This window comes from Typha latifolia, chromosome 1 (genome assembly GCF_019914945.1).
Source record: "Typha latifolia isolate L0001 chromosome 1, TyphaL0001v2, whole genome shotgun sequence".
NCBI lineage: Eukaryota > Viridiplantae > Streptophyta > Magnoliopsida > Poales > Typhaceae > Typha > Typha latifolia.
The window spans coordinates 3,686,703-3,713,248 of NC_133086.1; the positions used below are offsets into that span (position 1 = coordinate 3,686,703).

General features: G+C 38.5%; 5 protein-coding genes across 8 annotated transcripts; 1 reads left to right on the plus strand and 4 right to left on the minus strand.

Annotated features, from left to right (window-relative positions):
* Positions 1–423: 423 nt before the first annotated feature.
* Positions 424–1,238, minus strand: LOC140798757 (dof zinc finger protein DOF5.7-like). Its single transcript, XM_073152789.1, has 2 exons — positions 706–1,238; positions 424–427 (listed from the first exon to the last, which is right to left on the minus strand). The coding sequence occupies exons 1-2, from the start codon at positions 1,236–1,238 to the stop codon at positions 424–426; spliced, it is 537 nt and encodes a 178-aa protein (XP_073008890.1).
* Positions 1,239–3,241: 2,003 nt separating this feature from the next.
* Positions 3,242–10,154, minus strand: LOC140780467 (uncharacterized). Its single transcript, XM_073126048.1, has 7 exons — positions 9,860–10,154; positions 8,046–8,465; positions 7,374–7,426; positions 6,187–6,224; positions 5,314–5,632; positions 4,495–4,805; positions 3,242–4,067 (listed from the first exon to the last, which is right to left on the minus strand). Exons 1-7 carry the CDS (start codon positions 9,966–9,968, stop codon positions 3,443–3,445), a joined length of 1,875 nt encoding a protein of 624 aa, XP_072982149.1. The 5' UTR covers positions 9,969–10,154; the 3' UTR covers positions 3,242–3,442.
* A 3,513-nt stretch (positions 10,155–13,667) lies between these two features.
* On the plus strand, positions 13,668–16,123 carry LOC140780498 (uncharacterized). The gene is made up of 7 exons (XM_073126097.1): positions 13,668–13,873; positions 13,976–14,093; positions 14,186–14,274; positions 14,373–14,419; positions 14,514–14,602; positions 15,061–15,194; positions 15,304–16,123. Exons 1-7 carry the CDS (start codon positions 13,781–13,783, stop codon positions 16,009–16,011), a joined length of 1,278 nt encoding a protein of 425 aa, XP_072982198.1. The 5' UTR covers positions 13,668–13,780; the 3' UTR covers positions 16,012–16,123.
* Positions 16,124–18,566: 2,443 nt separating this feature from the next.
* Positions 18,567–21,738, minus strand: LOC140780738 (peptidyl-tRNA hydrolase, mitochondrial). Of its 4 annotated transcripts, none has more exons than XM_073126474.1 (8): positions 21,471–21,738; positions 21,309–21,393; positions 21,148–21,215; positions 19,886–19,936; positions 19,735–19,808; positions 19,239–19,297; positions 19,077–19,153; positions 18,567–18,849 (listed from the first exon to the last, which is right to left on the minus strand). In XM_073126474.1, the coding sequence occupies exons 1-8, from the start codon at positions 21,627–21,629 to the stop codon at positions 18,718–18,720; spliced, it is 705 nt and encodes a 234-aa protein (XP_072982575.1). In that variant the 5' UTR covers positions 21,630–21,738; the 3' UTR covers positions 18,567–18,717. The 4 variants fall into 4 exon arrangements, with proteins under 4 accessions (XP_072982575.1, XP_072982578.1, XP_072982574.1 ...); XM_073126477.1 differs by having other exon boundaries at positions 21,463–21,659; XM_073126473.1 differs by lacking the exons at positions 18,567–18,849; positions 19,077–19,153; positions 19,239–19,297 and having other exon boundaries at positions 19,318–19,936; positions 21,471–21,726.
* A 656-nt stretch (positions 21,739–22,394) lies between these two features.
* LOC140802722 (eukaryotic translation initiation factor NCBP) lies at positions 22,395–26,345 on the minus strand. The gene is made up of 6 exons (XM_073158286.1): positions 26,075–26,345; positions 25,639–25,734; positions 25,445–25,549; positions 25,209–25,286; positions 22,817–22,936; positions 22,395–22,734 (listed from the first exon to the last, which is right to left on the minus strand). The coding sequence occupies exons 1-6, from the start codon at positions 26,234–26,236 to the stop codon at positions 22,603–22,605; spliced, it is 693 nt and encodes a 230-aa protein (XP_073014387.1). The 5' UTR covers positions 26,237–26,345; the 3' UTR covers positions 22,395–22,602.
* Between the last annotated feature and the right edge of the window lie 201 nt (positions 26,346–26,546).

A 26,546-nucleotide genomic window follows, 5' to 3' on the forward strand; every position in this document is an offset into this window, starting at 1 on the left:
ACAAATTATTATGGAATAGGTTTCTTGCAGATCTACCTTTGTTAAATAATATATTTTGTCCTAGTCCATATAACTTGAGATCAGAGGAGTTATGTTGATAGATGTGAGATTCCTCATGGATCAGACAGAACCTATAACAAAAGAGATATGGGATTCAATTCACTATGGTGACCATCTCAACTCCGCAAAGATCCACTAGGTTGGAAAAAGAAATGTTGTAAAAAGAGACAGTAGATTATAATCCTTCAAGACCCACTTCATATAATATAAGTATGAAGAAATGGATAAATTTTTTGACAGGATACTAGGAATTAATGAAAATGAAAAAAGAAGAAGAAAAGATAAGGGTTCCTCGTAGTACTGATGCAACAACTGTAATTCACCTATTTCAGGCATATATCCCATATCCTTCTAATGGATTAGTCAGCTAAAAACAAGAACAAGAGAATAGGAAAAGATCAATAGTACTACTGCACGTACACTAAGTCCTCTTTCTTACATGCCTTCTTCTCCTCCTAAGGCAGCAGTGTGGTGAACTGTGGCATGTCAATCCAACCTGGTATCCCATTCCAGTTTCCTGAATTGTTGTTGTTGTTATTGCTGCTGCTGCTGCTGTTGTTATTGATGTTGTTGTTGGTAGTAGTAGTAGCAGCCGAAGTAGAAGTAGTGTTTGGTAATAAGAAGTAAGAAGTAGTCTCAGGGAACCATGCAGCAGCAGCAGGCATGGTATGATCAGTTGCAACGAAAGAAAGGGGCCCGGTCTGTTGAGTTGTAAGAGAAGAAGTAGAGACACAGCTCTCATTCTGGCCTTCCCCTCCGAAGTACACAGCCTGCAGCCTCTGCTGTTGTAGCTTCCAATGGAGCTCTTGGTTTACGGAGCTCAAGGATTCAATGGAAGACGCTATGCTGCTATGGGTATTGCCATTGAATCCAAAAGCACAAGTCGAAGCCATCGCCGCCGCCGGAGGAGGAGGAGCAGCGAAAGTCTCAATCGGGTTGAAAGCGATGCGCGACGAGGCTGGGGATTTAGATTTCTTATTCTTGCGGCATCCCCCGCCGACCGGCACGTTGCGGAGGACGCCGCCTCTGGTCCAGTATCGGCGGCAAGTCTTGCAGAAATGGCGAGGCTGCGAAAGGCTGTAGTTGTTGTAGTAGCAAAATTTGGTGTTAGGGGAGTCACAACGAGGGCACTTGAGGCCTTGCTCCGGTTGCCTCCCCGCCGACGACGACGACGACATCTTGCTTCAAAAATTATGGTATAGTATCAAAGAGCTGGAGAGGAAGCAAATGGACTATGCCAGAGTAGGAATTGGATGGTTGTGTTAGGTTTCCTTTGGAGGAGGGAATAAGAAGGGTCTAGTTAATGAGGTCATATGCATGGGATTGAGAGGTAAAAGGGACGTCTTCTATTGCTGCCTGTGATTGCCATCAAGTTGGACGAGGAGGACGTTGGAAATAATTAAATTGATGCAATTGAATTTTTATATTTCAACACATAAAAAAAGGGAGATGGGATCGAGAGGTGGTCTAAAAGAAATTGCACGGTACTAGGAAGACAGATGGATATTAAACGACAATGGTGATGGTTGTAAAGTGGTTACGAACTATGATTGATGTGCTTGTTTGTGATGATGGGCACTTAGGCCATGTCATGCATCACAATTGTAACAGTTAAGTTTCGAACACCAATTTAACTTTCTATCTTAGCTTCTTGCTTTTTACCCTCCATAGATGAGATAAACTTGTTGATCGATGCATATGCCCATGCATGCATGCAGCATGGCCACGGATAATAAATAAAGTGCATGGCAGGGTTGATAAAGACGGTTTTGGACTGGCCGGCCATCCACAGGCAGCCACTGCAGGAGTTGCAGAGTACTGCTTGTACTCCTACGTTTACCTGCAGTATGAAGTCATCCCTCTCTCTCGGCACCACCACCACTGTAGTCCAGTAGTTAGAGCCTTTCTTAACAGTATATTCGACTTCCTCATGGATATTAGATTTAATACTGCATGAATATAATTTTCTAACAGAACATTATATGAGTATGAGCTTATATGGCTCGTTTTTTGAGATGGTGTAGTTGACCTATCAATATCTCAGGTGGGTTAATCTTTTTGTCTCTTTGTCAAGTGGATGATTAGCTATAGAACAAAAAATAATACAAAATACAAAATAACAAAATAAAAAATTCCCATAATATTATATATCATTCTACCAATTAAAATACTTAGCCCCACTTAAAAGGAAGTGTGCCAAAATTTTATTAATGCAGACCAAGTAGAGTGGCAGCACTCAGGGAATAGGATGGCAGCCTAAGGATGGGTGTAGTCCTCCCTCTTTGTTCATAAACGAGCAACCCAAGGAGGGGATAGCTCTTCCTTTATCGTTTGTCATTTAGGTGATACTTTGGGGAGTATGGGTTAATGCATGGGGCATCTCATGTCGTCTTTTATGTGTATGCAACCAATCAACTTTAATCATGTAACCTAAGAAGGCAGGGCTCATGAGAATTAGCTTTGGAATGATCTCAGTTAGGTCTGCAGCACACCCGCCACTGTCATATCACCAAGATAGTACAACCACTTCTTGATTTCTAATAATAATAATGACATTCTAAGGGGGTAAAAATGTGTGACCATACTTAGTGTGTGTATATATATATATATATATATAAGATATTTGGGTTATGAATCCGGGGGGTTAAAGAGTACTATAATATGGGAAATTTCATGAAAAGAAAAGGTCCCGAGCCCGAGGTTTACAGCTAAGTAGAGGTGGATGGGATGTGGGGGTGGGAGGTGGGGTCGTGATTGGGCTCGTGAAAGGAGGGCTGGGATCACGGCTCCCCCAGCTCAATCCCCCTCCCCCCCCCCCCCCATCATCTCTCTCACAACTCTCAAATGCTCAACGAACACTTCCTCTCACGTGCTCTCTCCTAACTAACCCTTTCAATGTCTCTCGTGCCCAGCTGCAGGAAGTTGCTGCAGCTGGTATAATTAATTACGACATAACCTGAAATAAGCATAATGAGTAAATAGAGAGAGATCCATGGGCTCATATGTCAGGTTAACATAACAGCCTTGGAATATAATATCACAAGCAGTACGAGATAGCTCTAGTCAGACTTGAAAGATTGAACTACTCAGGGCATTTTAGGTAATTCTCAGTTTGCATATTAACAGAATTTTCTTTTACATCGAGAGGTATCACAGTTATATTTATTATTTTTAGTCTGGATTATAATGTCTTACAAATTTCTAAGATTAATGGCCGAAACAAGGCAAGTAGCTGAAGGAGTTGCTGCAAAAGTTATTTTACAAAATGATATACATAAAACTCTACTCATAGAGTGATAAGGAGTGGAAGAGTGTCTGTCCTATGCTACTTACTATGTTTCAGTTATCAAATTTTACTTTACATCTCAACATACACTGCACCTCAGTCTTCTTCCACTTCAACCAGCCTTCCGCAAACCCAATGCATCTTAGTCTTAGTTGCAGATATGGAGACCTCACTTTCTTTAGCTTCCAAACTTACTTTCTCTCTTGTAGGTGAGACTTTGTTATGACGCGCTGACCCATTGATCATAGATTGACCCACGTGATACGTTATTTCCGGATCTGTTCTCATGCTTTCAGGTTGTAATGAAGGTGAAAGATTGTATTCAAATGCTTCAGCATGATTTTCTGCAGATTCCGATACCCTTAAGGGCTCCCTGCCATTCAACACAATCTGCAGTGTGGATTCATCAAAATCAAATTCTTTGTAGTTGGTGGTTTCTGATGAGAGAAGATGTTTGCCATTTATAGGTCGCTCATCCCATACATTATTGTTACGTTGATCTCTCGCATTTGTCTCAGTATGGCTTTCCCTTCTACCAGCATCTGAAGATGTACCATCAGAAATATCCTGCGCTGTCTGGCCATTCTCTATGCCTTCTATGGACCTCATTGCCTCAGCAATCAGTTTCCTAGTTTCCACAAGTGATGCTTGTGCAAGAGGGCTCTTCAAAGCAGCCATCTCAAGAGATTTTGCAGCCTTCTCTGCTTCAGCAATTAGTAGCCTAATAAAGAGAAGAAAGAAGTGCTCACTTATTCTGACAAAAATGAATAAATTTATGTGTGGACTAATTTAACTGAATGAAAAGAAAAATGAACTACAAGGACAAATGTTAAGGGTAAGTTGTATGCAGCAACACATACTTAGTTAAACATTACTTATAAGTATGATAGAGTATGTTTAAATCTTTGGTTAAGGACTTAGCACTTCTCTAGCCACAAGTTCATTTTAGGATTTAAAAAAATCCTTAATGCTAAGTCTTGTACCAAAGATTTGACATTTTCAGATCCAGGGGCAAACCCAACAGCTATAGAAAAGTTTAGATGTTTTACGAAGGATTTAACACAAAGCTAGTCTAACTACATACATAGGCATGTATATACATATATCCAAATGTATTCATGTACTTTTACCAAAAAGAGAGTACTTACTTGGCCCTTTCAGTTGCTTCTCTCTTTTTGGATTCGATTGTTGCTCTCTGTGCTCTAATCTTCTTTATCATCTCTAATTTGGTACTTGACATCGGATCTTTGTATGAAGGAGTAACATTTTTCTTTCTCCTAGATGTTATATCCTTGGTACTCTTTGTCTCATCAGCAATGCCTATAGGCTGAACAGGTTTTCTTCTTACAGTTTCCCTTTTTACCGATGCTTCATTTGCTGGTCTTCTCCTCCTTTTTTCAGCTCCAACAGGTGTACCATGATACTTAGCCAATGCGGTGCAAACCCGTTCACGATAACCCTATATGTATTAAAAAAGAAATGGTAGTCAGATGATCATAGACTATTAAATAAAGAATTAATAGAATATCGACACAATAACAAAATAGAAAGCATAAAAAGTTGACAAGTGTACTTAATTAATAATTTCCTCTGCAGGACAAATACATCAATAAGAAAAGCAAGCATATCTTAATTCCACAGCACTACTGCTAAGGCCACAGTTGTATCATCCACAAAAGGTGTTAAGTGTTATGAGGAGCTAAATGAAGTTTTTTGATAGAATGGAACATTACAAGAAAAACTGAAGAAAGTGGAAAAGATGAATGCATTTTATTTTAGACAGATGCATCTGGTACTTTTCTGCTTTTTATGATCTAGACAAGTCAAGACATATGGAGTCTTACTCAGACCTACCATGGCGGCGGCCAGAGTTTCTTTTCTTCTTTTTTTGTGGCAGCGTAGTAGGGAAATAGTGGCATATACAATTTTACATAAAGAACGGTGAAAATATGAAAGTACGTCCTTACAGGATCCGCCCATTTGGCAGAAATGGCCTCTGAAATTTTTCTTCGCTGGTCAGCTGATTTTGGTGCTCTCTTGCTGCCTTTCGGTCTAGGCATTGTTTTCCTTTTCTCAACACTCTCCAACCACTCCAGCTTCAACTGTTCATCCAAAATTTTGTATGAATCCCACTGCAGCTCTTTTTCACCAACAAAACCATTTCTTGCTGCCCCTGCAATAATGTTCTGCCACTGAAAGAAGCAGCCCTCCTGCACTGTTAACTTCTCCCGACGCCGCTGCCAACCTTCTCGGACTCCTACTCCTATTTTTATCCTTGTCTCATCACTGCAATAAACATCAAGTGATCAAACAGATGGGAATGCAAATCAGAAATTGATTTGTGTAAACTTGATAGATAGGCAGAACAGACCCAGCAGTAATATAGCTCAAAACATAAAATATAGATGCCTTCTAAGGAAAAGAAATTCTTTTAGGTCATCCTAAACAGTCAAATATTCCTAAACTTCAATTGCGTCAGTAAAATTTGCAAGTTGATAGATGTTACAAAAAAAGATGACGATAACAGGAATTTGCAAGTAAGACATCCTTGATAGACAAAGAATACCTAGGAGGGAGATAATTTAATATATGTATTTATACATGAACACATAGATATATCCTTTGTTTATAGTTGTTTATCATTCAATGAATGAATGAACTCCTTCGCATCTCTGGATATCAATCAAATAAGAATAATTAATTTTTCTAGTTTATCACCAAATACAAGGAGACAGGTGAGCTACTGGACTCTTGGTAATTATTAGGACCATTGAGAAAAAGAGGAATACACTATTTAAGCTTTACACAAGCATTGACATGTAAAGACAGTGGCAACCTACCTCTGAGCATGTCCCAGGTTCACTAGCTTCATTTTAACCTGCACATCAAATCTGCCGGTTATACCATGAATTCGATGTAAAAAAGTCCTCAAAGCATATGATAGCAGAATGGAAAATAATGTCATACTTCCTACATAGTGGGCAAAAGATTAGAAGAGTATATAAAGTTATAAACTTAGTGTGAGGACAGTGGATGTAGACAGACATAAAGTTGGCTTATGCCACTTGAATAAGTTGACTAAAAGGTACCCAAAGTAGAAATAAACAACCCTGATTTGTCAGCAGAAAATTTCAGTATAGAAGTCTAAATCATTCGAAGAGGTATCCAGTATTCCTAAAACAATATTATCAAAATATAAGCGCAAATAAAAAAATTTAAAAAAAAATTTCTTGATCATCATACTGCCGACATGAAAATGACCTGATGCAGAGCCACCAAGAAGACCAACATTAGCGAGCTAAATTCTCCACAAGCTACGCTTGAAATTAAAGTTAACAAACACAATCTAAAATCAAGATGAAAATTGAGCTTGGAAAGGCTAGCTTTTCTTTAGATTGATTTAGAACAATCCAACTCAGCTCGTAAACAGCTGGCGAGCTCATTTACTGCTTAGAAGCTCATTTACAGCTTACGATCTTGTTTGTAGCTCGCTTATGAGTTTAAATTTGGCTCATCATTTTTAATAGATCTCCGTATATCTATTATCAAAAACACATATGCTTGAGAGTACCAATAAAGACATTGATTTTAACCATTATATCGCAATCTGGCACCCGGAATGACCACTATACATTAAGCATTCTAGATATTAGATTAAGGACTAATAACTGAAAAATATATCAAATAAACAGTATGTATATTATATAAGATATGTAGATATATGCAATTTGTGAAATTAATAGAGCTACATCGAGCCGAACACAACTGATCTTGGTCTTTCCCATGTTCAGATTGTCAATAGTTTGATCTCAAACCTTGAGCTCATTCCTATATGAACGAGATGATCTATAACAAAATCTCAGGCCATACATGGGTTCCTCGCTAATGATGAGCTAAATTGGTTGACATAACTTTACTTGAACAGAAAATTAGAAAGTGTACTTCCCTTAAGAGTTCAAATTTCGGTCAATAATATTGTTATCAACAGTACAATAGTGTAATCTGCATTGATCTTACATGACATCACCTTGGGGTCCTGCATTGCTATCTTAGTTCTCTCTCGAATGCGTTGGAGAGTTTCTGCAGGCATTATGTAACTATCAGAAAAAGAAACATAGATAAATAAAAGAAAGGATAAATTTCATATTATTCCACTGTGGTTATGTCTAAATCAAATTATCCCTGTGAACTTTCATTTATGTCACTTTGCCCTCTTGTGGTTTAGACTAACATGAAAACATTAATTTTTCCATCCAAAATTTACAGAAAAAGTATAAATGACTATAGTACCCCTATGAATGAAAATTTTCATTACATTGTCATATATTTTAAGGGATGTATATTCTGATAATTAGATGATAATTAAGATTTCAGGTTTGTAATCTTATATAGGAGAAGATAGAGAAGGTTGAAAATGCATTTTGTTTAAATTTGAAAAATAAGATACAATGTGTAAATCTAATGGAAGGAGAAAGGCAATTCGGATATTTTAATATTCATTATGGTGGGAAAATTCCCTCTAAAATATATATATATATATATTGTACTTTCTCTGTTAGGTTTCGTTGAAAAAATTAATAGTTTCACATTAGTCTAAACTACAAGAGAGCAAAGTAATGCAATGGAAGTTTAGAGGTATTTTAAAAGAAACAAATAGAGAAGGCAATAAGATCCATTGCAAACAATGTAAAGAACATACCTGGACTATGCTTCCTCCCTTTGTTCCATGGAACATTTCCCTTATTTGCCTTTGAAATCCTCATTCTTCTCAACTTTTCCTTGTCATCTATTTCTGGATTCTCCTCAAAGGAAGATTGAGACACTTGACTATCTGAATTAGAACTAAAATGTAAATTGGTATCACATTTCTCATCTTTTGCAATGGGAACTAAGAGCATTGGTTCAACGGTAGCAACTGCCTTGACAATATGTGAACTTTTTCCAATAGATAACCCTTTAAATTTTGTGCTTTTTGGGATTTGAATCTGCTCTTTCCATCCAGATCCCATTCTCTTATACTTTAGGAAAGAAACTCTCCGCTCTGTCTTGCCATGACATGATACTTGACTCATTGTTGCTTTTATAGAGTTCTGGAAGGAAGGGTGTGAAATAAAAGTATCTGCACAAGTAGCACAGCAGTGATTGCTTTAGGTATGCAGAATATTGGAGAAGAAAGTGGAAGAGAAGCAGAAAGTGGAAACAGAAGCAGAGGACAGAAAGTAATATTAATCCATTGGTAACATTACAAATTACTCATAGTATGAGTCCAACACCTTCTTTTCAATAAAGCATGCATCCTCTAGGTCTAGCATGTACCTAGTATCCAATAACACGACAAAAATTATAACAAGTGAAATTACTGAAAACCGACATCAACTTGTTTTGTGTACGCCAAATTTCAAAACACTATTTGAATTATAATATTACCAAGTTAAAATGAACAATTTAAATAATGTTTCCAGTTGGAACTGCCAATAAGTCATGACCAACCACAACAAACCAAAGTGCCTTTGGAACAAATTTGTCACTAATCCTACTATTACACAAAAAAGGCCATACCATTGCACAAGGTTTAACAGGTATGAACACAATCTTACCCTCATTTGTGAAGAGGCAATTTCCAAAATTTGAAATCATCACCTCTTGGATGGAAGGAGGAAGCACATAGAGAGAGAAAAAACTACTAGTATGGGAGAAATTCTCCTGTTATTCAACCTATGGATGAGGATAAGCAAGAGAACTGCAAAATATCTAAAGGAACGAGAGTATCTTAGGACAAGATACATGGGCTTTAAGTATGTTAGAATAATCTCCATAATGAAATTTAGCCTTTGGGCCATAGGAGTATTCTAATAAAATCCAAATTATCTTTTGTCAAAAAAAAAACCAAACTTTGTCACAGATCAATTAATTCTCATCAGGACATGGTATTCCAAATAGGTACCACCTTATGACATTTTTCAGTTTCCAACTCTGCCCCATAGGCCTTAGGTTGCAAAGCAGATATGAAGTTTTCAATATCAGAGCATCGTAGCCTAGCAAGATGATGTTTTACAACGTGCATTTCTAACAGACAATTAAATAAATATGATCTTGCACATATAACAAATAGTGTAAGAAATATGCAGGATTACTTCCCAAACATACTATGGCAGGTTAAAAAACAAGAAGTATCAAGTTTTTATGTGACAACAACAAAGGAATAAGGGGCCAATATAGGCATTAGTACAACACGAACAATTTGAATTTGCAACAGCTATCCTTCAATCAATTATCTAAAGCAAGCAAGCAAGATAAGAAGTTAGCTAAAAACCGTCATCCCAAGCACGAGAACGATAACAAACCAAAAAAAAAAAAAAGAGGAAAAGAAAACTTTCCCAAGATTCAATATTTCTCAGAGTACCATTGTTTCCCCCAAAACATTTCGAGCCCAAAATCTTCTTAATAATCGAGACACCCAAAGGAAACATTGGCGGGGATAATAAAGCGAGCTAAAAAAGGTGAACAACGAACCGCTCGTCCTCATCTCAGGGAGACTTCGGCTCACGGGGAGGTTGAATTGGGAGCAGCAAAGTAGTCCGGGCAAAGGAATGCAGTTAGAAGACCAAGAAGCGCAGAACATTGACAAGGAAAGGAGGGGGGATGATTTGGAAACCCTAGCGGTGCTTCTGAGGTAAAGCAAGGAGAGGAAGCAGAGGAGCTTGGAGTGAGAGGCTCATGCTTTCTTGTGGAGGAGGAGAGAGGTGGGCATGGACTCATGGGGACTGGGTTTCGTTCCTTCCGTTTTTTTTTTATCAGGGAGCCGGATATTTTTACCGAGAGATAAGAGAGAGGTAATTAAATTACTGGGCGGTAACGAAGAGCCTCGACATGGACCCGATTGCAAAGATGGCTCAGCCCATTAGATTGGGCTCAAATTCGAGCCCGTCGAGCCCACTTAGGCACTAACCCTGAGCCCACCTTCACTCGACTGGAAATGGAAACCCCTGAGATTAAAAAATAAAGACCTCTGAGATCTTAGGTCTTGTTTCATTTGAGGCTAAGTTTCGAACTTGATTAATATTTTTTTTTTTACTTTTAATTTTAAAAAAAATAAATTTAGTTAAATATAAAAAAAATATTTAATTACTGAATCAATTCATAGCGCATCCTTAAACTCAAAATAAACAAGATCTTAAAGAATGAGCCCATGGCCCCATGCCAAACCAACCCTCCTAAAAATAGATCACCAAGAAATAATTCAAGCACCATGTCAAGGGAATAGGGTGACAGATACTTAAGCTACTAGTTTAGGGATCCGTCACAATTTATTAAACAAAAAAAAAACCAAAAGAAGAGGTTCCTGAAGGAATTCATATATCAGCTCTCCTTAACAATACTCACTATTTGTCCAACTAATTCTAGACTAAAACGGTAGAACCCCTTCACACACAAGTCTCAACTCTGCTACCAGAAAGGCTTGGAGTGAACTTTATCCCATAAGGACAAAGATGGCCAATAAAGTGAAGTGGGTGACAACTTGATCTAAGAAGGATTGATCACTCCACTGTTTGCTCACGAGCTCCTAACAAAGCACGGCAATTATCCTCCCCCCCCCAAAAAAAAAAAAAAAAAAAAATCCCAATTGACAAATGATATCTGGCTACATGCCTGATGATTGTACACTTGTGATTACTGCCCGTTTGGTATTATCTTTGAAACGGACAACATCATTAGCCTGTCATAATCATCAACAACCTAATAATGCAGCCAATCGTGTGGGGGTGATTTGGATAATTAATTGCATGGCAGGGCACCTATGCATCGAATTGGGAATGATCCCATGCTGGAATATCTTGGTCTTATTATGTTGGAATCCGATTGCGTTCTAATATAAGAATCATAACCTTGTGTGTCTCATGTACCACTACTTCAGATCTTGGTCCGTGACGGACTGATGGTCTTGTTCCTATCTTGCTGCGCTAAATAATAATGACAATATGATGGGGTGTTAAGATTCGGTGTGGGCTAGTCTCATGCATATCGGTCCGATTTTATTTCCAACCCTACGACTATTTTATATTCAATTGCAAACATAATCAGGACCTCTGGATGTGTCATTTAGGCACCGATTGAATCATTTCATTTGTATGCCAATGTATTCATTGTGCACGCTCTAATCTTATACCCTCTGTTTATTTAATTAAAACCGAGATTAGGGCTATCAACTGATCGATTCGCTGACATGCCTAATAGCTCTAGACAAGTCTGACCGTACTCAAACATTGCCCTATGCTGCAGTGCATCTAAGCATCTTATGACTTTCGTTAGGTCAACAAGTCCAATTTATTCTAAAGTAATTATTTATCACCGACATAAAATCCTTTGGTTAATTATATCTAGTCCTTTGAGCTATTGCATGTTTATATATAATTTTAACACTTTGATCTGATAACACACTAACTTTTATGTACTTTATTTTCTCTAAAATAATTATTTTTTGAAATTCTTAGTAGCTTGACATAATAATCTTCAAACTTTTATTTTATAAATCTACAGTGTGAGCACAGATCCAATGCAGGAAAAAGTATAATAATAATAATAATAATAATAATAATCTCTTTTTTAACTCCGTTTCTGTAATCCATTGCCATAGGATCCAAATACATGGAATCTATTTCAACTTGAAATAAGTTCATTCTTTCTCATCCTATACTGCAAAATAAAATTAAAATTAAAAAGGCAGCAAAGACAAAAGATGAAGATTAGTGCGATGATTAGAGCGCACAGCAATGATGTCGCTGCGGATTAACTCAACTACTCCATCCACATTGACCAAAAACTTTTCCACTCGTTTTTCAAACCCAAGAGCGACAAAAAGTGATTGTTATTATAACGTGGCTGCCCTGCCTGTGGACTTCTTCTTATCTCCCGTTTCAAATTTTGAAACTCACCATAGATTTGTTTATTATACCCGCTCTGCAAAAAAAAAAAAAAAAAAAAAGTTAAAAAGACCAGCATAAAGAACACTCCCACTCGTATCTCCACTCACAGTTGCCCTACTAGTTTAAAAAAAGCAACCAATATATATATATATATATATATAAAACTCGTTTCACAATTATTCCACGGAAAGATATTTGTAAGTGAAAAAGAAGCGGATCTAAGGGAAAAAAAAAAAAACTTACGAACGACTTTAATTAAGTAATCCAACTAGGTGAGGAGAAGACAACGAGACGAGAATCTCTTCCTCCCAAATCCCTACAAACGAACCAAACGCCCACTAAACTTCAACTAACGGGGAGTTTTCCATGCTAAAATCCCATGCCTCGATAATGTACAATAATTAACAAACTACTAAGCCACTGTTAACTTGGTTAAAGACGACTTAACGCTTTTTCTACCGACTGTTATTTTAATGTAGCAAATGGACGATTCCCACTGGCTTCTTTTGGAGTTTTGACTTCGGTCTCCTCGAAGTTAGTAAACAACGATTAATTAACTCTCCGAGTAACAGCGTTGTCAGGTCGACCCTTCAAAGATGAGAAGCTCCCAGCCATTGGAGAGATGACAAGCTCAAGGAAACGAAGGTTACGTCAGAGTGTTGGCTCACCGGCGGTGAGCTTATTGTGTGGAGGACGAATATAATGGTAAAGAAATGGCCGGGCATGTGAAGAATGTCTGAGAACTTCCGTTATTGTTGCCTTGGCTGACGCGTGTTCAAGTTGAACAAGAATCAAAATTACAAATTTTGAATAAGTTTAAACTATGCTTAAGTATATCTTATCCTAAAAAAATTAATTTACTCTTCTCAAATTTATTCTATATTGTCATATAATTTTGCTTTAGAAATTTATGATATGCATTCTTTTTTCACTATATATTTAGGATGGCAGTCTTTTTTTTTTTTGCAAATAAATCCAAAAATTCAGTATTCTTATATTAAAGACAGCTTAACTTATAAGTTTATAAATTAATTCGATATATATATATATGTTTAGATTAGTGGTGGGGTTTGGTTTTATTAGTAGTGGTCCCACTTTATTTTGGCCGCGCTGCAACGAATCCGCTGCATTTATTACAAACTTGGCGCCCGGCATTTATGGGATGATCTCAGCCGTCTGATTGCCCATCTTGTGTTTTTTTTTTCTCCTTTTGTTAAAGCAAGGAAGAGCATAAAACCGTTAAAGATAAACTTATAAAGGAAAATAAAAGAAGGTTATAAACGTAACGTGTCGCGTTCCGCCGTCAGTGCTCGGCTAATCCTTCCAACCCAACCCCGTCTCAAGTAACGGCTTCCGTCAGTTGGGTGTTATAAATAACACCCACCTACTCTTTAATTAAGTCTCTGTTCTCTTTCACATCACTGTGAGCTTAGCTTAGCTTGGCTTTCTTAGCTCTCATCTCTCTCTCTCTCTCTCTCTCGCTCGCTCTCTCTCTCTCGCTCTCTATGTCATGGCAATGGAGAAGAAAGAGATGAAGAATAGAGAAAGGATCGAAGCGGTTCTCAAGTTATTAAAGAAGCAAGCTCCACTTACTGTGAAGCAGGTGAAGATTTGGTTCCTTTTTTTTTTCATTCTTCTCTTTGCTCTTCTTCTACTCTACAATATTAGATTTATTTATTTATTTTTTCCATTTTCTTTTGGGCAGGAGAAGTTTTGTAACAACGCTTGTGTGGAACGGTTCCTAAAGGCGAGAGGGGATAATGTGAAGAAGGCAGCGAAGCATTTGAGAGCCGTCCTTTCTTGGAGGGAGAGCATCGGAACTGGTAACTTTTCCTTTTTTCGACTTTCAAATTTCCATTTGAATCTTATGAATAAAATATACTAACTTGTTCTTATATTTTTGGTTTATTAACAGAGCACTTGCTCGCCGATGAGTTCTCCGCCGAGCTGGCCGACGGCGTGGCTTACGTGGCAGGCCACGACGACGAGGCCAGGCCTGTCGTGGTAATTAACTGACAGCTAACTAGCACACCTCCTAAGCCTTTTTCTATTTAATTTCAGTTTAGTTAATTTCTCGTTACTAATTTATCGTTAATTTTTAGGTGTTTCGGATAAAGCAAGACTACCCAAAATTCCGCTCTCAGAGATCGTGAGAGATAACACCTCCTTTTAATTTGTTTTGCTTTTTTATTTTCTATTTTTGGGGGGCACCGATTTCTTATTTCTTGCTCTGTTTTCTATAGGTTTGTCCGGTTGCTGGTTTTCACGCTAGAAGTCGCGGTCTCATCGATGTCAAGATTTGTCGACCAGTTTGCTCTCATCTTCGATGCGAGTACGTTCGCCTAGACACACAGCCTCTTAATAACATCATATCTCCTGTGCCATGAGCTGGAATAACTTTTCTCGGAAATCGTGCTTATTTCCGGCATCGATAGAGAAATCAAAGAGATTTTTGACTGGTTGGGCTTCCCAGCTGTTTTCAAATTAGTTGGTCATGTGCTCGAATGCTTAGACTATACATAGCTAAATAACATTGGAGCATATATTATATATATATATATATATATACCGGTCTCTCTCTCTCTCTCCTGCGCACTTCTCGTTGCAGATTTTGACCAAAATTCCACCAAAGTGCTCCAGTTTCCGGGACCACTTCCACATATTCTCTGACACTAAACTCCCCTTACTTTGATCTACTAGCCTTTCGAATTAGGACGGGATCATCAATTGGGATTGAGAGATACTAATTAAATAACGAGTTTAATGATCCATCGGCGCCGATTTCTGCAGGCTTTTTTAGATCGGGCTCGGCTTTCTTGAACCTACTCATGGGCACTTTGAAGATCGTCGCCGACTACTACCCCGGTCGCCTCCACCGGGCTTTCGTCATCGATCCTCCTTCGCTCTTCTCCGTCCTTTGGAAGGTTATAATCATTATTATTATTATTTTACTAATTTTGTATCATTATCATTATTATTAGTAGCAGTAGTTTGAGTTAAAAGTTACTTTTTTATTTGCGGGGGGGTCCATAGGGCGTGCGTCCGTTCGTTGACCTCTCGGCGGCGACGGCAGTGGTGAGCTCCCTCGACTTCGAAGACTCGCTCGAGGACTCCAGCTTCTTATCCTACCCTCGCACCGCCTCCCTCCGTTTCGATCCCTCACCCTCCTCATCCTCCTCCGCCGGTGCCGCCAAGCCGGTCGGCTCGACGTCGTCCCGCTTCTCGTTCACCGTGTCCCACATCGACTCCCTCAAGCCGTGGTACCTCTCCACCACGACCCGCCACTCCGTCGTCCCCACCACCGCCACCAGCCCCTCTCTCATCGGCGCCTCCCCTCTCAACGCCCGCTCCTTCTCCTTCGCCTCCCCCGCCGCCCGCTCCACCCCGATCCCCCGAAGCGTCCCGTCCACCCCTTCTTCGTGCCCGCCAAAGCAACACCATCAGCACGCACACCACCCAAGAACGCCGAGGCCGTCCTTTCTACAATCCCCTTCAATTCTCTTCTCGTTCAAGCGAGAAGGGCAGCAGAGTAAAGGGGAGAGGGAGAAGGAATCGTTCGTGCCCTACTTGCGATTCTACAGAAGACCCTACGACGAGCTCTTGTACCGCGCCAATATGCGGCCGCCGCTCGGCGGCCTCATCTCCATCGTCGCCCCTCATCTCAAGCACCACCACCAACAGCAGCAGCATCAAAGCCGCAATCTTGCTCGATTCCAACAACACCACTACCAGAGGATATGATCACTAGTTACCAACTTCTAATATTCGTAAAACCAATGTATAATAAAAGGAGTGTACGTGAGACTAACAAATCTTAGACGCAATCCATCTTGCTTGTGATATGATCACTCAATTCTTTTCTTAATTATTCGTTGGAATCTGGTTTTATTAATTAGTGCTCCTCGTCGTGCTTAGTGCGTTTGAAGGACAGAGATAGAGAGTAATCGAGCAGCGTGGTCGCTACGTAGTGCAAGGTTTACTTGGGAACGTCGGTCTCGTGCATTATGTTGTTCGCAAATCTACCATTCTTCCACGAAACCTCGGCTCATTGTTTCATACCTAATCTTTTTATTTTTATTTTTATTTTTTACTTCAAAAAAAGAAAAAGAAAGAAAGAAAGAACAACAACAACAACAATAAAAAAATTCACACCGCCTCCTGCCTTTTTCGAGATGAGCAAAAGACCAACCCCTAACGTTGTATCTTCCAAGAGAAGTTTAATCATGATGCTAACGTTACCAAACTAAATGGCAAGGTGTTTTATGCAAATTTACCCACTAAAGTTTCGGAATATGGAAGGAATTAAGAGGCTTTTTAGCTTTTGGGCAGCTGCTCCTCGAAGGGCGACGAGCACGCGCGCAGAGATCGAGTGGGAAACTAGTGAGTGTTTGTTGTCCATTGTATCTGTCTGGTTTAAGCTCTCTAAGACAAGTCAAAAGGAAGCGGGCAAGTCGGTGTTTTAGAAATGAAGATTTTCTAAAAAAAATAATAGAAAAAACCTTGCAGTTTGAGCATTTACCAATGTTATAAAAAAGAACTTATTCCTAAGAAATTCTTGGTCATATCTTCGTGTCTCTTAGCCATCAAGGTGCTTTGCTAGGGCTGACATCATTGAGTTATATGCACATATGTAACTCAGATAGCTTGTTTGCTTTGGTGCTCCCCCCCCCCTCCCCCTCGAGATGTGTTTTAGTGGAGGTCTCTAATGCTCTATGGTTCAGCATCGTGGTGACAGTAGCTCTGTACGGCAAGATTAAAAAGTCAAGAGGGTATGATTAACTCCAGTGGGGTTGAGTCATTATTTCGAACAATTCGTGGGCATAGCTGCGCTTACGTACCATTGCAGTTTTTTTTTTTTCTCCCAAATCCTTTTGTTTTCTGGAAAAAAATAAAGAATTGTTTAACAGTAACCTACTATTTAGTAGCATTACGGTTTAAAATCAAACCGTATATTTTTGAAACCAGGATGTATGGTGGTCGGCCATAAAAATTTAAGCTAATATTTCGTCAACAATAATCAATACAAAGAACCATTACTAGCTCTCTCTCTCTCTCTGTCTCTCTCTATTTACCTTTCTACAGCACTACAGTTTATATTGAAAAATGTGGCATTAATAATTGGAGCATAGAAGAGATGGTCAGGCAGGCTATTGCATACGACTAGATAAATCCGAGCTCAATCGAGCCAAATATGTAACTCAGACTCGGTTCGAGCTACCTTAACTGGCTCGTTATGTAAGATTGAGCCTTTGACTATTTTGCACAAGCCTTCCTCATTTTGATTTATTTGCAATTTGGCTCCTCTTGGAACATATTTTGATTTTGAAGTGAAAATAGAGAAGGAGAGATCAAACTGAGAAAAAGAGAGTTAAGAATAAGATTCATTTGCGTAATATATCAATTGCATAGGAGGTTATCTGCAAAAACAACACTTACTAACTAATAATACACAGAGGGACCCAATCGAATACCGGTCGTCTTCCTCATTAGTTTTCCCGCTCTCCCCCCCTGTTCTTATAGCCTTATCAGGTTTGAGGGAAACCTTCCCGCGTTCTCCCCACACACACCAAGAAGATCACCCTCCCCGAGAGTCCCAATTGGTGGCAAGCTCTAGGTCACATCGTCGACGACGAGCAGCACGTTGAAGTGTTCTTCTTGACCTCTCCTTGATCGCCATTGTCGACTGTGGATAGGTTTGTCGATGGTGCTTCTTTGTGGGCTTGCCTCGTAATTTTTTGGGGAAATGGAATCCCTTCTCTGCTTTCTTGCCTTCTTGGTTTATCACATATACACCTTTTCGAGAATTCAGCTCAAACAGCTGAGACCATGAAAGATTCATGACGTCGTAAAGAAGTTGGCAGGGTTGGTAAATTGGTGCTTGGCTTTTTTGGCGGCTTCATCTTGTATACTGTTTCCTTTTCCTTCTTCGTATCATACCTTCTTCTTTTCGAGGTGGGATTAACACTTCATAGCAACAACTGAGATCAATAAAACATTCATGATGTCCTAAAGAGTTGGCATGATTTGGCTCAAAGACTCCTGATGCATTTCGAGATGGATCAGAGCAACACTTACAGATGGTTCACATGGTTTTGGCCTATAGATTTCTGTCATTCATTTGGTGGTGTGGATCACAATTTATTAATTTTGATCAGATCAAATGGAAGCATTGAGTGGTAATCCAGTTAGTGTATTAGTGCCTTACAAAAATAAATTTGGTGGCTAAGCTAAGGCTCATTGCATGTGTCAATTGTTTCCATTTGTTTTTTTTTTTTAATTTTTTTACAGAAGCAGTGTGTTTTAAATGACTATATTTATTGATCGAAGTTAACTGTTACATGCTTACCCATGATCGAGAAATTAGCTTCACGCTAAGTGCCTTTGATCTCTTACAAATATTACAGCCAACAATTACAGATATCAATGGACTCGAAGTAAACATGAAAGTCATACGGGTAATGTTTGAAATCGTAAATGCTTGTACTTCTGCAATGGGTTGGATGACCTCGCACAATCTGCCAAGCCCTTCTCTACCAGCATCTTTAGAATTTCCGCACCTTCTTCCAGCGCAGAGTCAATCTAGTTTTAAGGGACGAAAACAATTTAAACACATTGTTCTTCTGACAGCACTAAGCAAAATGAGAACTATTTGATATACTGGGAGTTCCAATAAGTTAGAACTATGAAGCATGGATGTCAAGTTGTCAAGCCACTAGACTTAATGACAAGTAATCTTGAATATGGGGATATGATAGCCTAAATCAGTTAACATGATACTTAGCATGAAAAGCCTATATTTCTCTTACTCTTTCTCGAGCTGTTGCATTGAACTTCTGGAGCAGAAAAGCCTTTGGATCCATCTGGCCAGGTGGTCTTCCAATTCCTTCAAATAGTGGAATCATAGGTACTTTCCTTGTGATCAATGCAATCTATTTTCAAAGTATAAAGTTGCAAAGAATAATACTAACCTATTCTTAGTCTACCAAATTCTCTGTTACCTCGAAAATGATAGACAACATTCTTCAACCTGTCATCAGTAAAGTGCACATTTCTTGACTTACATAATAAAATGATTAGATAACATAACAGTCGATGAACTCAACAAACAGAATTAAATGTTCCTATGTGCCATTTCTATATTTTGTGGTTGTGTTGCATACAGTTATCAGATATATTTTACATTTGAAAAGAACTTCTAGATGCTCACATATGCACACATGCAAACAAGAGTATATGCATGCAGACATGCCCATATGCACGCCCAGAAAATGGAGATGTGCACAGAAAAACATGAAGACAAACCCACAAAAAGAGCCCGAGAAAATCGTAACTCTACATCAAGGCCTATCATTTGCAAAGGTCTTATAAGCTCAGTTGGTTGTCGGGGAATGGAAATATCTAAATAATTGTTGTCTTCTAAGATGCCGCAATATGAAAGTGTATGAATTTGCTTTACGCCTTTACCCTTTATGGCGTCCATCTCCTCCTTTTGGTTGAACACGAAGAACGCCACATGGCAAGTCCATATCATCAAACATCTAAATTCAAGTGACAATAATCCTTCAGAAGTGTTTATGCACATTCTTAACAAAGAATGCTGAGAGAGACTATATACCACAATAATACGGTTAAGCGGCAGCTTAAAGTATGCTGCAAGTGGCCCAGTCTGCGAGAAATCCAAAAAGAGGAAGTGAAGTCAGCCATCTAGTCAAAATAGAAAGTTACTTGTGTCAGTATCAACTAGATAAATTGCATAACTGTCCACGAGGAAATAGTATCATGAAATAACAGCACTTTAGTTACAAATGCATAATCAGAGTAGCTTCCATGCAGATGCCAAAGTAAAGAGTGTCAGCTCATGAATCGACAAAACAAGAAAATAAAACCATAACATCAATCTACATCTAAACTAAATATCTACATCATGTTGGCATCTCCAAAATCAAACTCATTTTCCTGTTATGTTACTGTCATTTCTCATGTTTATTATACTGAGGTAGGTAAAACACGAAAGATAACCAAAGCATTCCTAAAATTGGCGTAGATTTGTACTGCCAAATATAAAGACTATTATTACATAGAACAATAGGTTTAGAAATGATGAGATCAAGATATAAGTCTCATGCATTAACTAAAGAAGAAAATTAGGTCTTGTAGGTCTTACTATATGAGGAACATAGTCGAACAATTTCTTCAAAAGAAGCACAATTAGCAAGTGTAACATGCTTCTTTTACAATGCAAAAAGAAAAACAGAAACAGAACTAGTTCATCTATGAGTGAACAAACTATTCCTGAAGTGGGAAGAGGAAGTGCATGAAAAGATGTGGGAGCGATCAGCTATCGAAGGAGTGGGCATTTCTAAAATCATAGTATTCTCCTTTTGGCCACAAGCCTGAAATTTAACATCATTCTAGAGAGAGAATTTTTTTTTTCTACTATTTGGTTAGTAATGGCAGATAGGGGGGTTTATAACTTTATAACGAACCCAACATCCCCTAATGTCTTTTCATGTTTAGCACTACAATAGTGAAAGTCTGAGCAGAGATTTGAGTATTGGTGGTTTTCTCTCTCTCTCTCTTGTCCATCTTTCTTTCATCTTCTCCTCTTCTTCTTTGAATAATGGAATACCACTTATCCTTACAACCAACTAGCTATTGATCATCACACTTATCTTGGCCCATGCCACTATTGTAACCTCTATTATCGGGGATTGCATAGAATACAATACATTACTATGAGTGCGTATATATAATCAACACAAGCTTGAATCGGAGACGTAATACACTAAGAGACGGATTTAACTTGTTATATCACTAATAGATATATGGAAATGGGGTCAGACTTCTACCACTTAAGAGAAATTTAAGGGTACTTACAGATTCGCCGCTAAGATTCATGTAAGTCTGCGGCTTCGCGAGAAGAACTGGGACGCCCCCAATCGATCCTGTAAGTTAAAAAAGTTTGGTTAAAAAGATCCTCTTTCCCCCCTTTTCGTTGATTCGACACTAATCACACGGTGAATTGATAGGAAAGATACCCTCGCCAAAGAGGGCTTTGCAGTGAATCGAGGTCATAGCGATGCCTTGCGACCGAGCAAACGCATCGATCATATCAAAACCAACCTGAAACGGAGTCGACATTTAGCTCAGCTTGGGAGAGAGAGAGAGGGATAGAGAGAGAGAGAGAGCGACTTGAATACGTTGTGTCTCGTGGACTGGTACTTCTCGCCGGGGTTGCCGAGGCCAATGAAGAGCCATGGTCTGGGACAGGAAGAAGAAGAAGAAGAAGTGGGAGAGGAAGAGGAAGAGGAGGAAGCGGTATAGAAGAGACGCCTCAAGAGCTTCGTGTGTGAGAGCATGGCAGACGGACCTAATTGTTCATGAGGGGGCTTGCAAAATGGGAGATAATTCTAAGAATGAGTAACCTGTAATCCGTCGGTCGACTGAATATTGTCCGCTATTATCAACATTTAATTATATATATATATATTTTTATATATTAGATTTTCTATCAAATTTTCATTTATAATCATATCTTGGATCATATTTTTAAAATCTATGTCCATTTTAATTATAATTTAGCACCTGTATGATATAGAGCCAAATTACTTGAAACATTTTACTTCTGCTAATTTGTAATGGAAAAATTTTGCCAGGGAGAAGAGATTAATACCAGAGCAAAATCTGAGTACTGTGTGCAATAATCGTGAGAATATACTATTGTTTCGATATTGTTTTGCAATTCTAAAATCTTGACTTGCTGCCTGCACATCTAGTTCTGAATCAATGATCTCCAGGTAAGAATGCTATCCCCAAGATATGGTTCTGCTTCATTTTAAAATGCTATCCCCTATTTGTGTCTATCAGTAATGTAAGCACAAAACATCTATACACTATCATCGCCAAAACAAAACAGAAAGCTATCAACAATGTACAAAATGTGAGGAAAGTATCCATTTCACTCACTCTGCTAAACCCAGATCACCCGAAATACAAGTATACCAAACCACAAAATATAACTAGTATACCCAACCAAAATAAAACTAGAGTTCCAACAAACATCCAAAAGAAAGCTAATGCAAACAGAGGTTGGAGGCTTTCAATCATCCGAGGTGATAAGAGTCTTCTTCAGAAACTGCATCATGTACCTCTAATATATTAAAAATAATATAAGTTCCAAATTTATCTCATTAGATATCTGAATCACTACATCATGTATGTAGATAACACTAAAGCAAGTTTAGTGATTAAAAAGTACAGGCAGTTTCAACATTCTGCAAGGAAACTAGTGCAATTGGTTCAACACAGGACAGTTCTTGCTTGAGTATCCGACTATCCCCTCAACCAAGCGTTCCTGTATGATGAGTTATCTCGCAGAGAGGCATCATGGGGCTTATACTCCATCAAGTAGCTGTGGGGTAATGTCAGATGGCGCTTTATTGAATCTCTTAAAGCCATCACAGCCTAAATAGTGAAAAAGGGAGACTGGAATCAGCATTCAAGGCATAAATCTGATGAAAATGTCAAAGGCAGGCAGGTAGAAAACCTGGTGGTCTGATGCATTCCGGTTCCAAACACTTAAAATATCCTCATTGAAACGTATACTAAGCACAGCACCACATATGTTATCTCCATAATCAAGTTGATCACCAACTAATGCCAGCACCTACAAACATGCACCAGTAAGAATACCACAGACAGCTCAAAGACATTAAGGAATTGTATACTTATTGAACACCAAAAGGAAAAAAGGAAAAAGAAAAATAGCGGTATGATTACAAGAACAATAACAGCAGCACATAAGTTGCAAATTAATTGATTTCAGAAAAATAGTACCTAGATGAGATCACTCATACATGCACTGTATGGACTCCGTAATGCTTAAAGATTCTAGACTAGCTTAATAGATTTTCTGTTAATTTAGCCTCCACATGCTGCTCCTACTTACATGTCTAGTACAATGAATTTCCATTTTATTTATTTATAGCTTGACTAATCACCTCAATATCCTCATCACACGCTGTGTTCTAGACTTCTACTTGCCCAACTTCTCATCTATAAATATCATTAAGTGAAGATAGAATCATGAAATTACTAATTCGACTAGTTTGCTCAAATCAGAAACCCTGTTGGCTATGTGGTTCTATGGAATAGGCTTGATGGCATATTCAACACCACTTTGAAATCATTCGACGTATTCGAATAGTATAACTCCAGAATAATCTTATTCCCCAACAAAAAGCTCTTTAGAGGTGATGTGGCATAGGAAATGGAGCTATGTGCTTGTGCATCTATCAAGCAGAGGAGATTGGAGAGAGTGAGGATACGAGAAGGTAATTGATTCAAAGAGAGAGAGAGAGACAAGAGAGAGAGAAAAGCATGAACAACCCACGGTATTGTAAATCCATGATTGGACTGGACCAATATGATGTAAGAAAACTAAGAATCTCTCAATTGCGTTGTGTCAATTCACTCAATTATTTTATTTAGTTCTTGAACATCCTTCCTAGGACATTCAACCAATTGTAATCATATAATGGATGTAATGCTCTCTATTAATCATCATGCCCATATAGATTCATTCAAGATGGATCTTATTAGTGGATTAGTGAAGCTTAATACCAAGATGGCATAGAAAAATCCTTATATGTGAGCAGTCGTATGAAACAATCATCAACCATGACATTATTTGATGTGCATGATCAAATGCTAATATAGATGCAATGAACTACAGATCCAAGATCTTCTAAACTTCATGTAGCATCATGTCCAAGTTATCATCCATCAAAAAATTCAAAACTTCTGAGGGGGTTATGGTACTGAATCCATCACCGTCAGAATTGCGATCTCTACTATATGGTTGGCCAAAGAAGATTTTCTTATCCTGCACACTTACTTCCAATCCATAATATGCAATACATCTTCTGTAATGGCAATCCAAGAGCTCTCAAATAAGACGACCTATTGGGTACTAGAAGAATTATTTAAGCAAGAGATAAAGTCAAAACTAAATCTACTACATCTATCTTTCTGAAACCTAAAACTAGCACTTCCATGTGTCACATCTACTATAGCATGAAGAGTGGCTTGTACAATATCCCATGTTTGCTAAAGAAAATCAGAGAAGAGGATTGTAAATACTGCTACATTCAACACCAGAATTTAGGATTCAAAGTGAATGTAATCTTCCACTCACATGTCCCTTCTCGGGAGACAATCTGTGACGTAAACTACATTACCAACATTACCAACAAAGGGAAGAGACTAGATTTGTTTACTTAAAAGCCACTGTTTAAATGCAGAATAAAAAGTAACAATCCACGTATAGTCTAAACTACATTGCCAGCATCAACTACTAGGGTAATTCACTATAGATCACAAATAAATATGTATCTTTCTATTATATACCTTTTCCCAACAAAGTGAGGTCACCTAGAGAAAAAATTCAAATTTTATAAGTCTCCACAAAAGTGCTTTACTAGCACTAGACAACCTAACATTTTCACAATCCCACATGAACCTAATAATACTAATAATTTGTTCATATTTTCTGCAAGCAAGAAGTGTACCTTGTGACTTCAAGCGACTTTATAGGCAATGGGAGGGAAACAGGATACTTCTCAATGCATCATCAAACATTTTATAAAGTCAGTGACTCGATTCAGGTGTAAAGGTATGTACTCTCGCTTAATGGATTACGTACATATGATTATTTTGAAATTCACAAGATAGAGATAGTGCTCCTATATTACCGCAGAAAAGAAAAAGAAATCCTTATTTTTAACGTGTATTCAACAAAGATACTTTAACTGCTGTAGATAAACACAATCTTTTAAACAAACTAAGAGAGGCATATTAATATAGAAGTTGAAAGTCTAAGATAAGGAGAGTTAATGAATGATAATAATGTTAATAACTGATAACCCAGTTATGCTTACCAAATCTTCCCAGAAACGACCTGAAACAACTTTTTTGAACCGTATGATCCACTTTCCACCATTACAATTTGCTGCATCCTGGCAGATTAAACTTCCCTTTAGCCAACAAATGTGATAAAAAGTGCATTTTCTTTTTACTAAACTTTAAGTTGCATAGAAATTTCTTTCAAACTCTTTTTATGCTGTCTATAGATTATACTACAGAAGAAATCACTTCAATTCATTGAAAAGAGTACCTCCCATAGAGGGCGTATACCCTCTTTAAAAAGATGGAGATCTGTTGGACTCGGTAGAGATGAGGGGCGTGCAAGATGGCAATAGCAAACCCAGAAGCCTTCAACCTGTGAAGTATAAACATCCATAAGCCATTCAAAATACTACCATTGGAGACTATCTGTGCTCCTCGATAATATTTCAACAAGATGCATACCGTACTGAATTCTACAATTTTCTTAATGTTGTCCTCATATGATGTTTGTGACCGCACTCCGGGTGTTCGACGCGTGTACCAAAAGACAAACTTATGCTGAAAACATACAGAGAATTCATCCATCAGAACAAGGAAACAGACATGACGAAACCCTCGATCACCTAGTACGTTTCAACTCTCAAGCAGTAACCAAAACCTCGCACTCACGTTAACATAAGAAGTTCTCTACACTTGCAACTGATATGGGCAAGAAACACCAAATAATTTGATGCAAATGTCAATTATCGTACATTCCAAGCATCTAACAAAGGGGCGTCTCGCGAGAAATCTAGGGATTTAGTGACCAAATCCTAATCTAGTAAGGAGAAGTTGATATAGACATAGATCAAATACAAAATAAAAAAGGAAAAGAGGAGATCGAGAAAGCGGTATGAACCTTCAATGGATGGAGGCCGGCTTTAAGCTCGCGTGCTTGGCGCTCGGAATCTTCGGTTTCGTTCTCGGCATCTGTTAGCGTGGAGGCGACGGTGGGCCGCGGCGGGGAAGCGGCGGCAGAACCACTGTTCTCCACTTCCTTCTTCTCACTAGTAGAATCCATCGTCTCCTCTCTCTCTCTCTATGCACCCATCCTCTCCTAATTTATAGAGCAGCCTTCTTACTAAGACGTTTCTTGTTTAGGGAAAACCAATTAAGATTATTTTTTCCACTTTTCTTTTCGGATCTATTAAAGAATTTGAGAGCGCTGGGTGGGCCGAGTCGGATTTGGGCCTAACTGTTAAGGATTGAGCCAATCTTGACCCGATACCAATTGGGTGCAATAGTAGACTCGAAGAAATTAGACCCGATCATAAAGCTCGTCCCATTCAAACTCCACTTTATTAATCTTTAAACATGGACACATTGCTCCG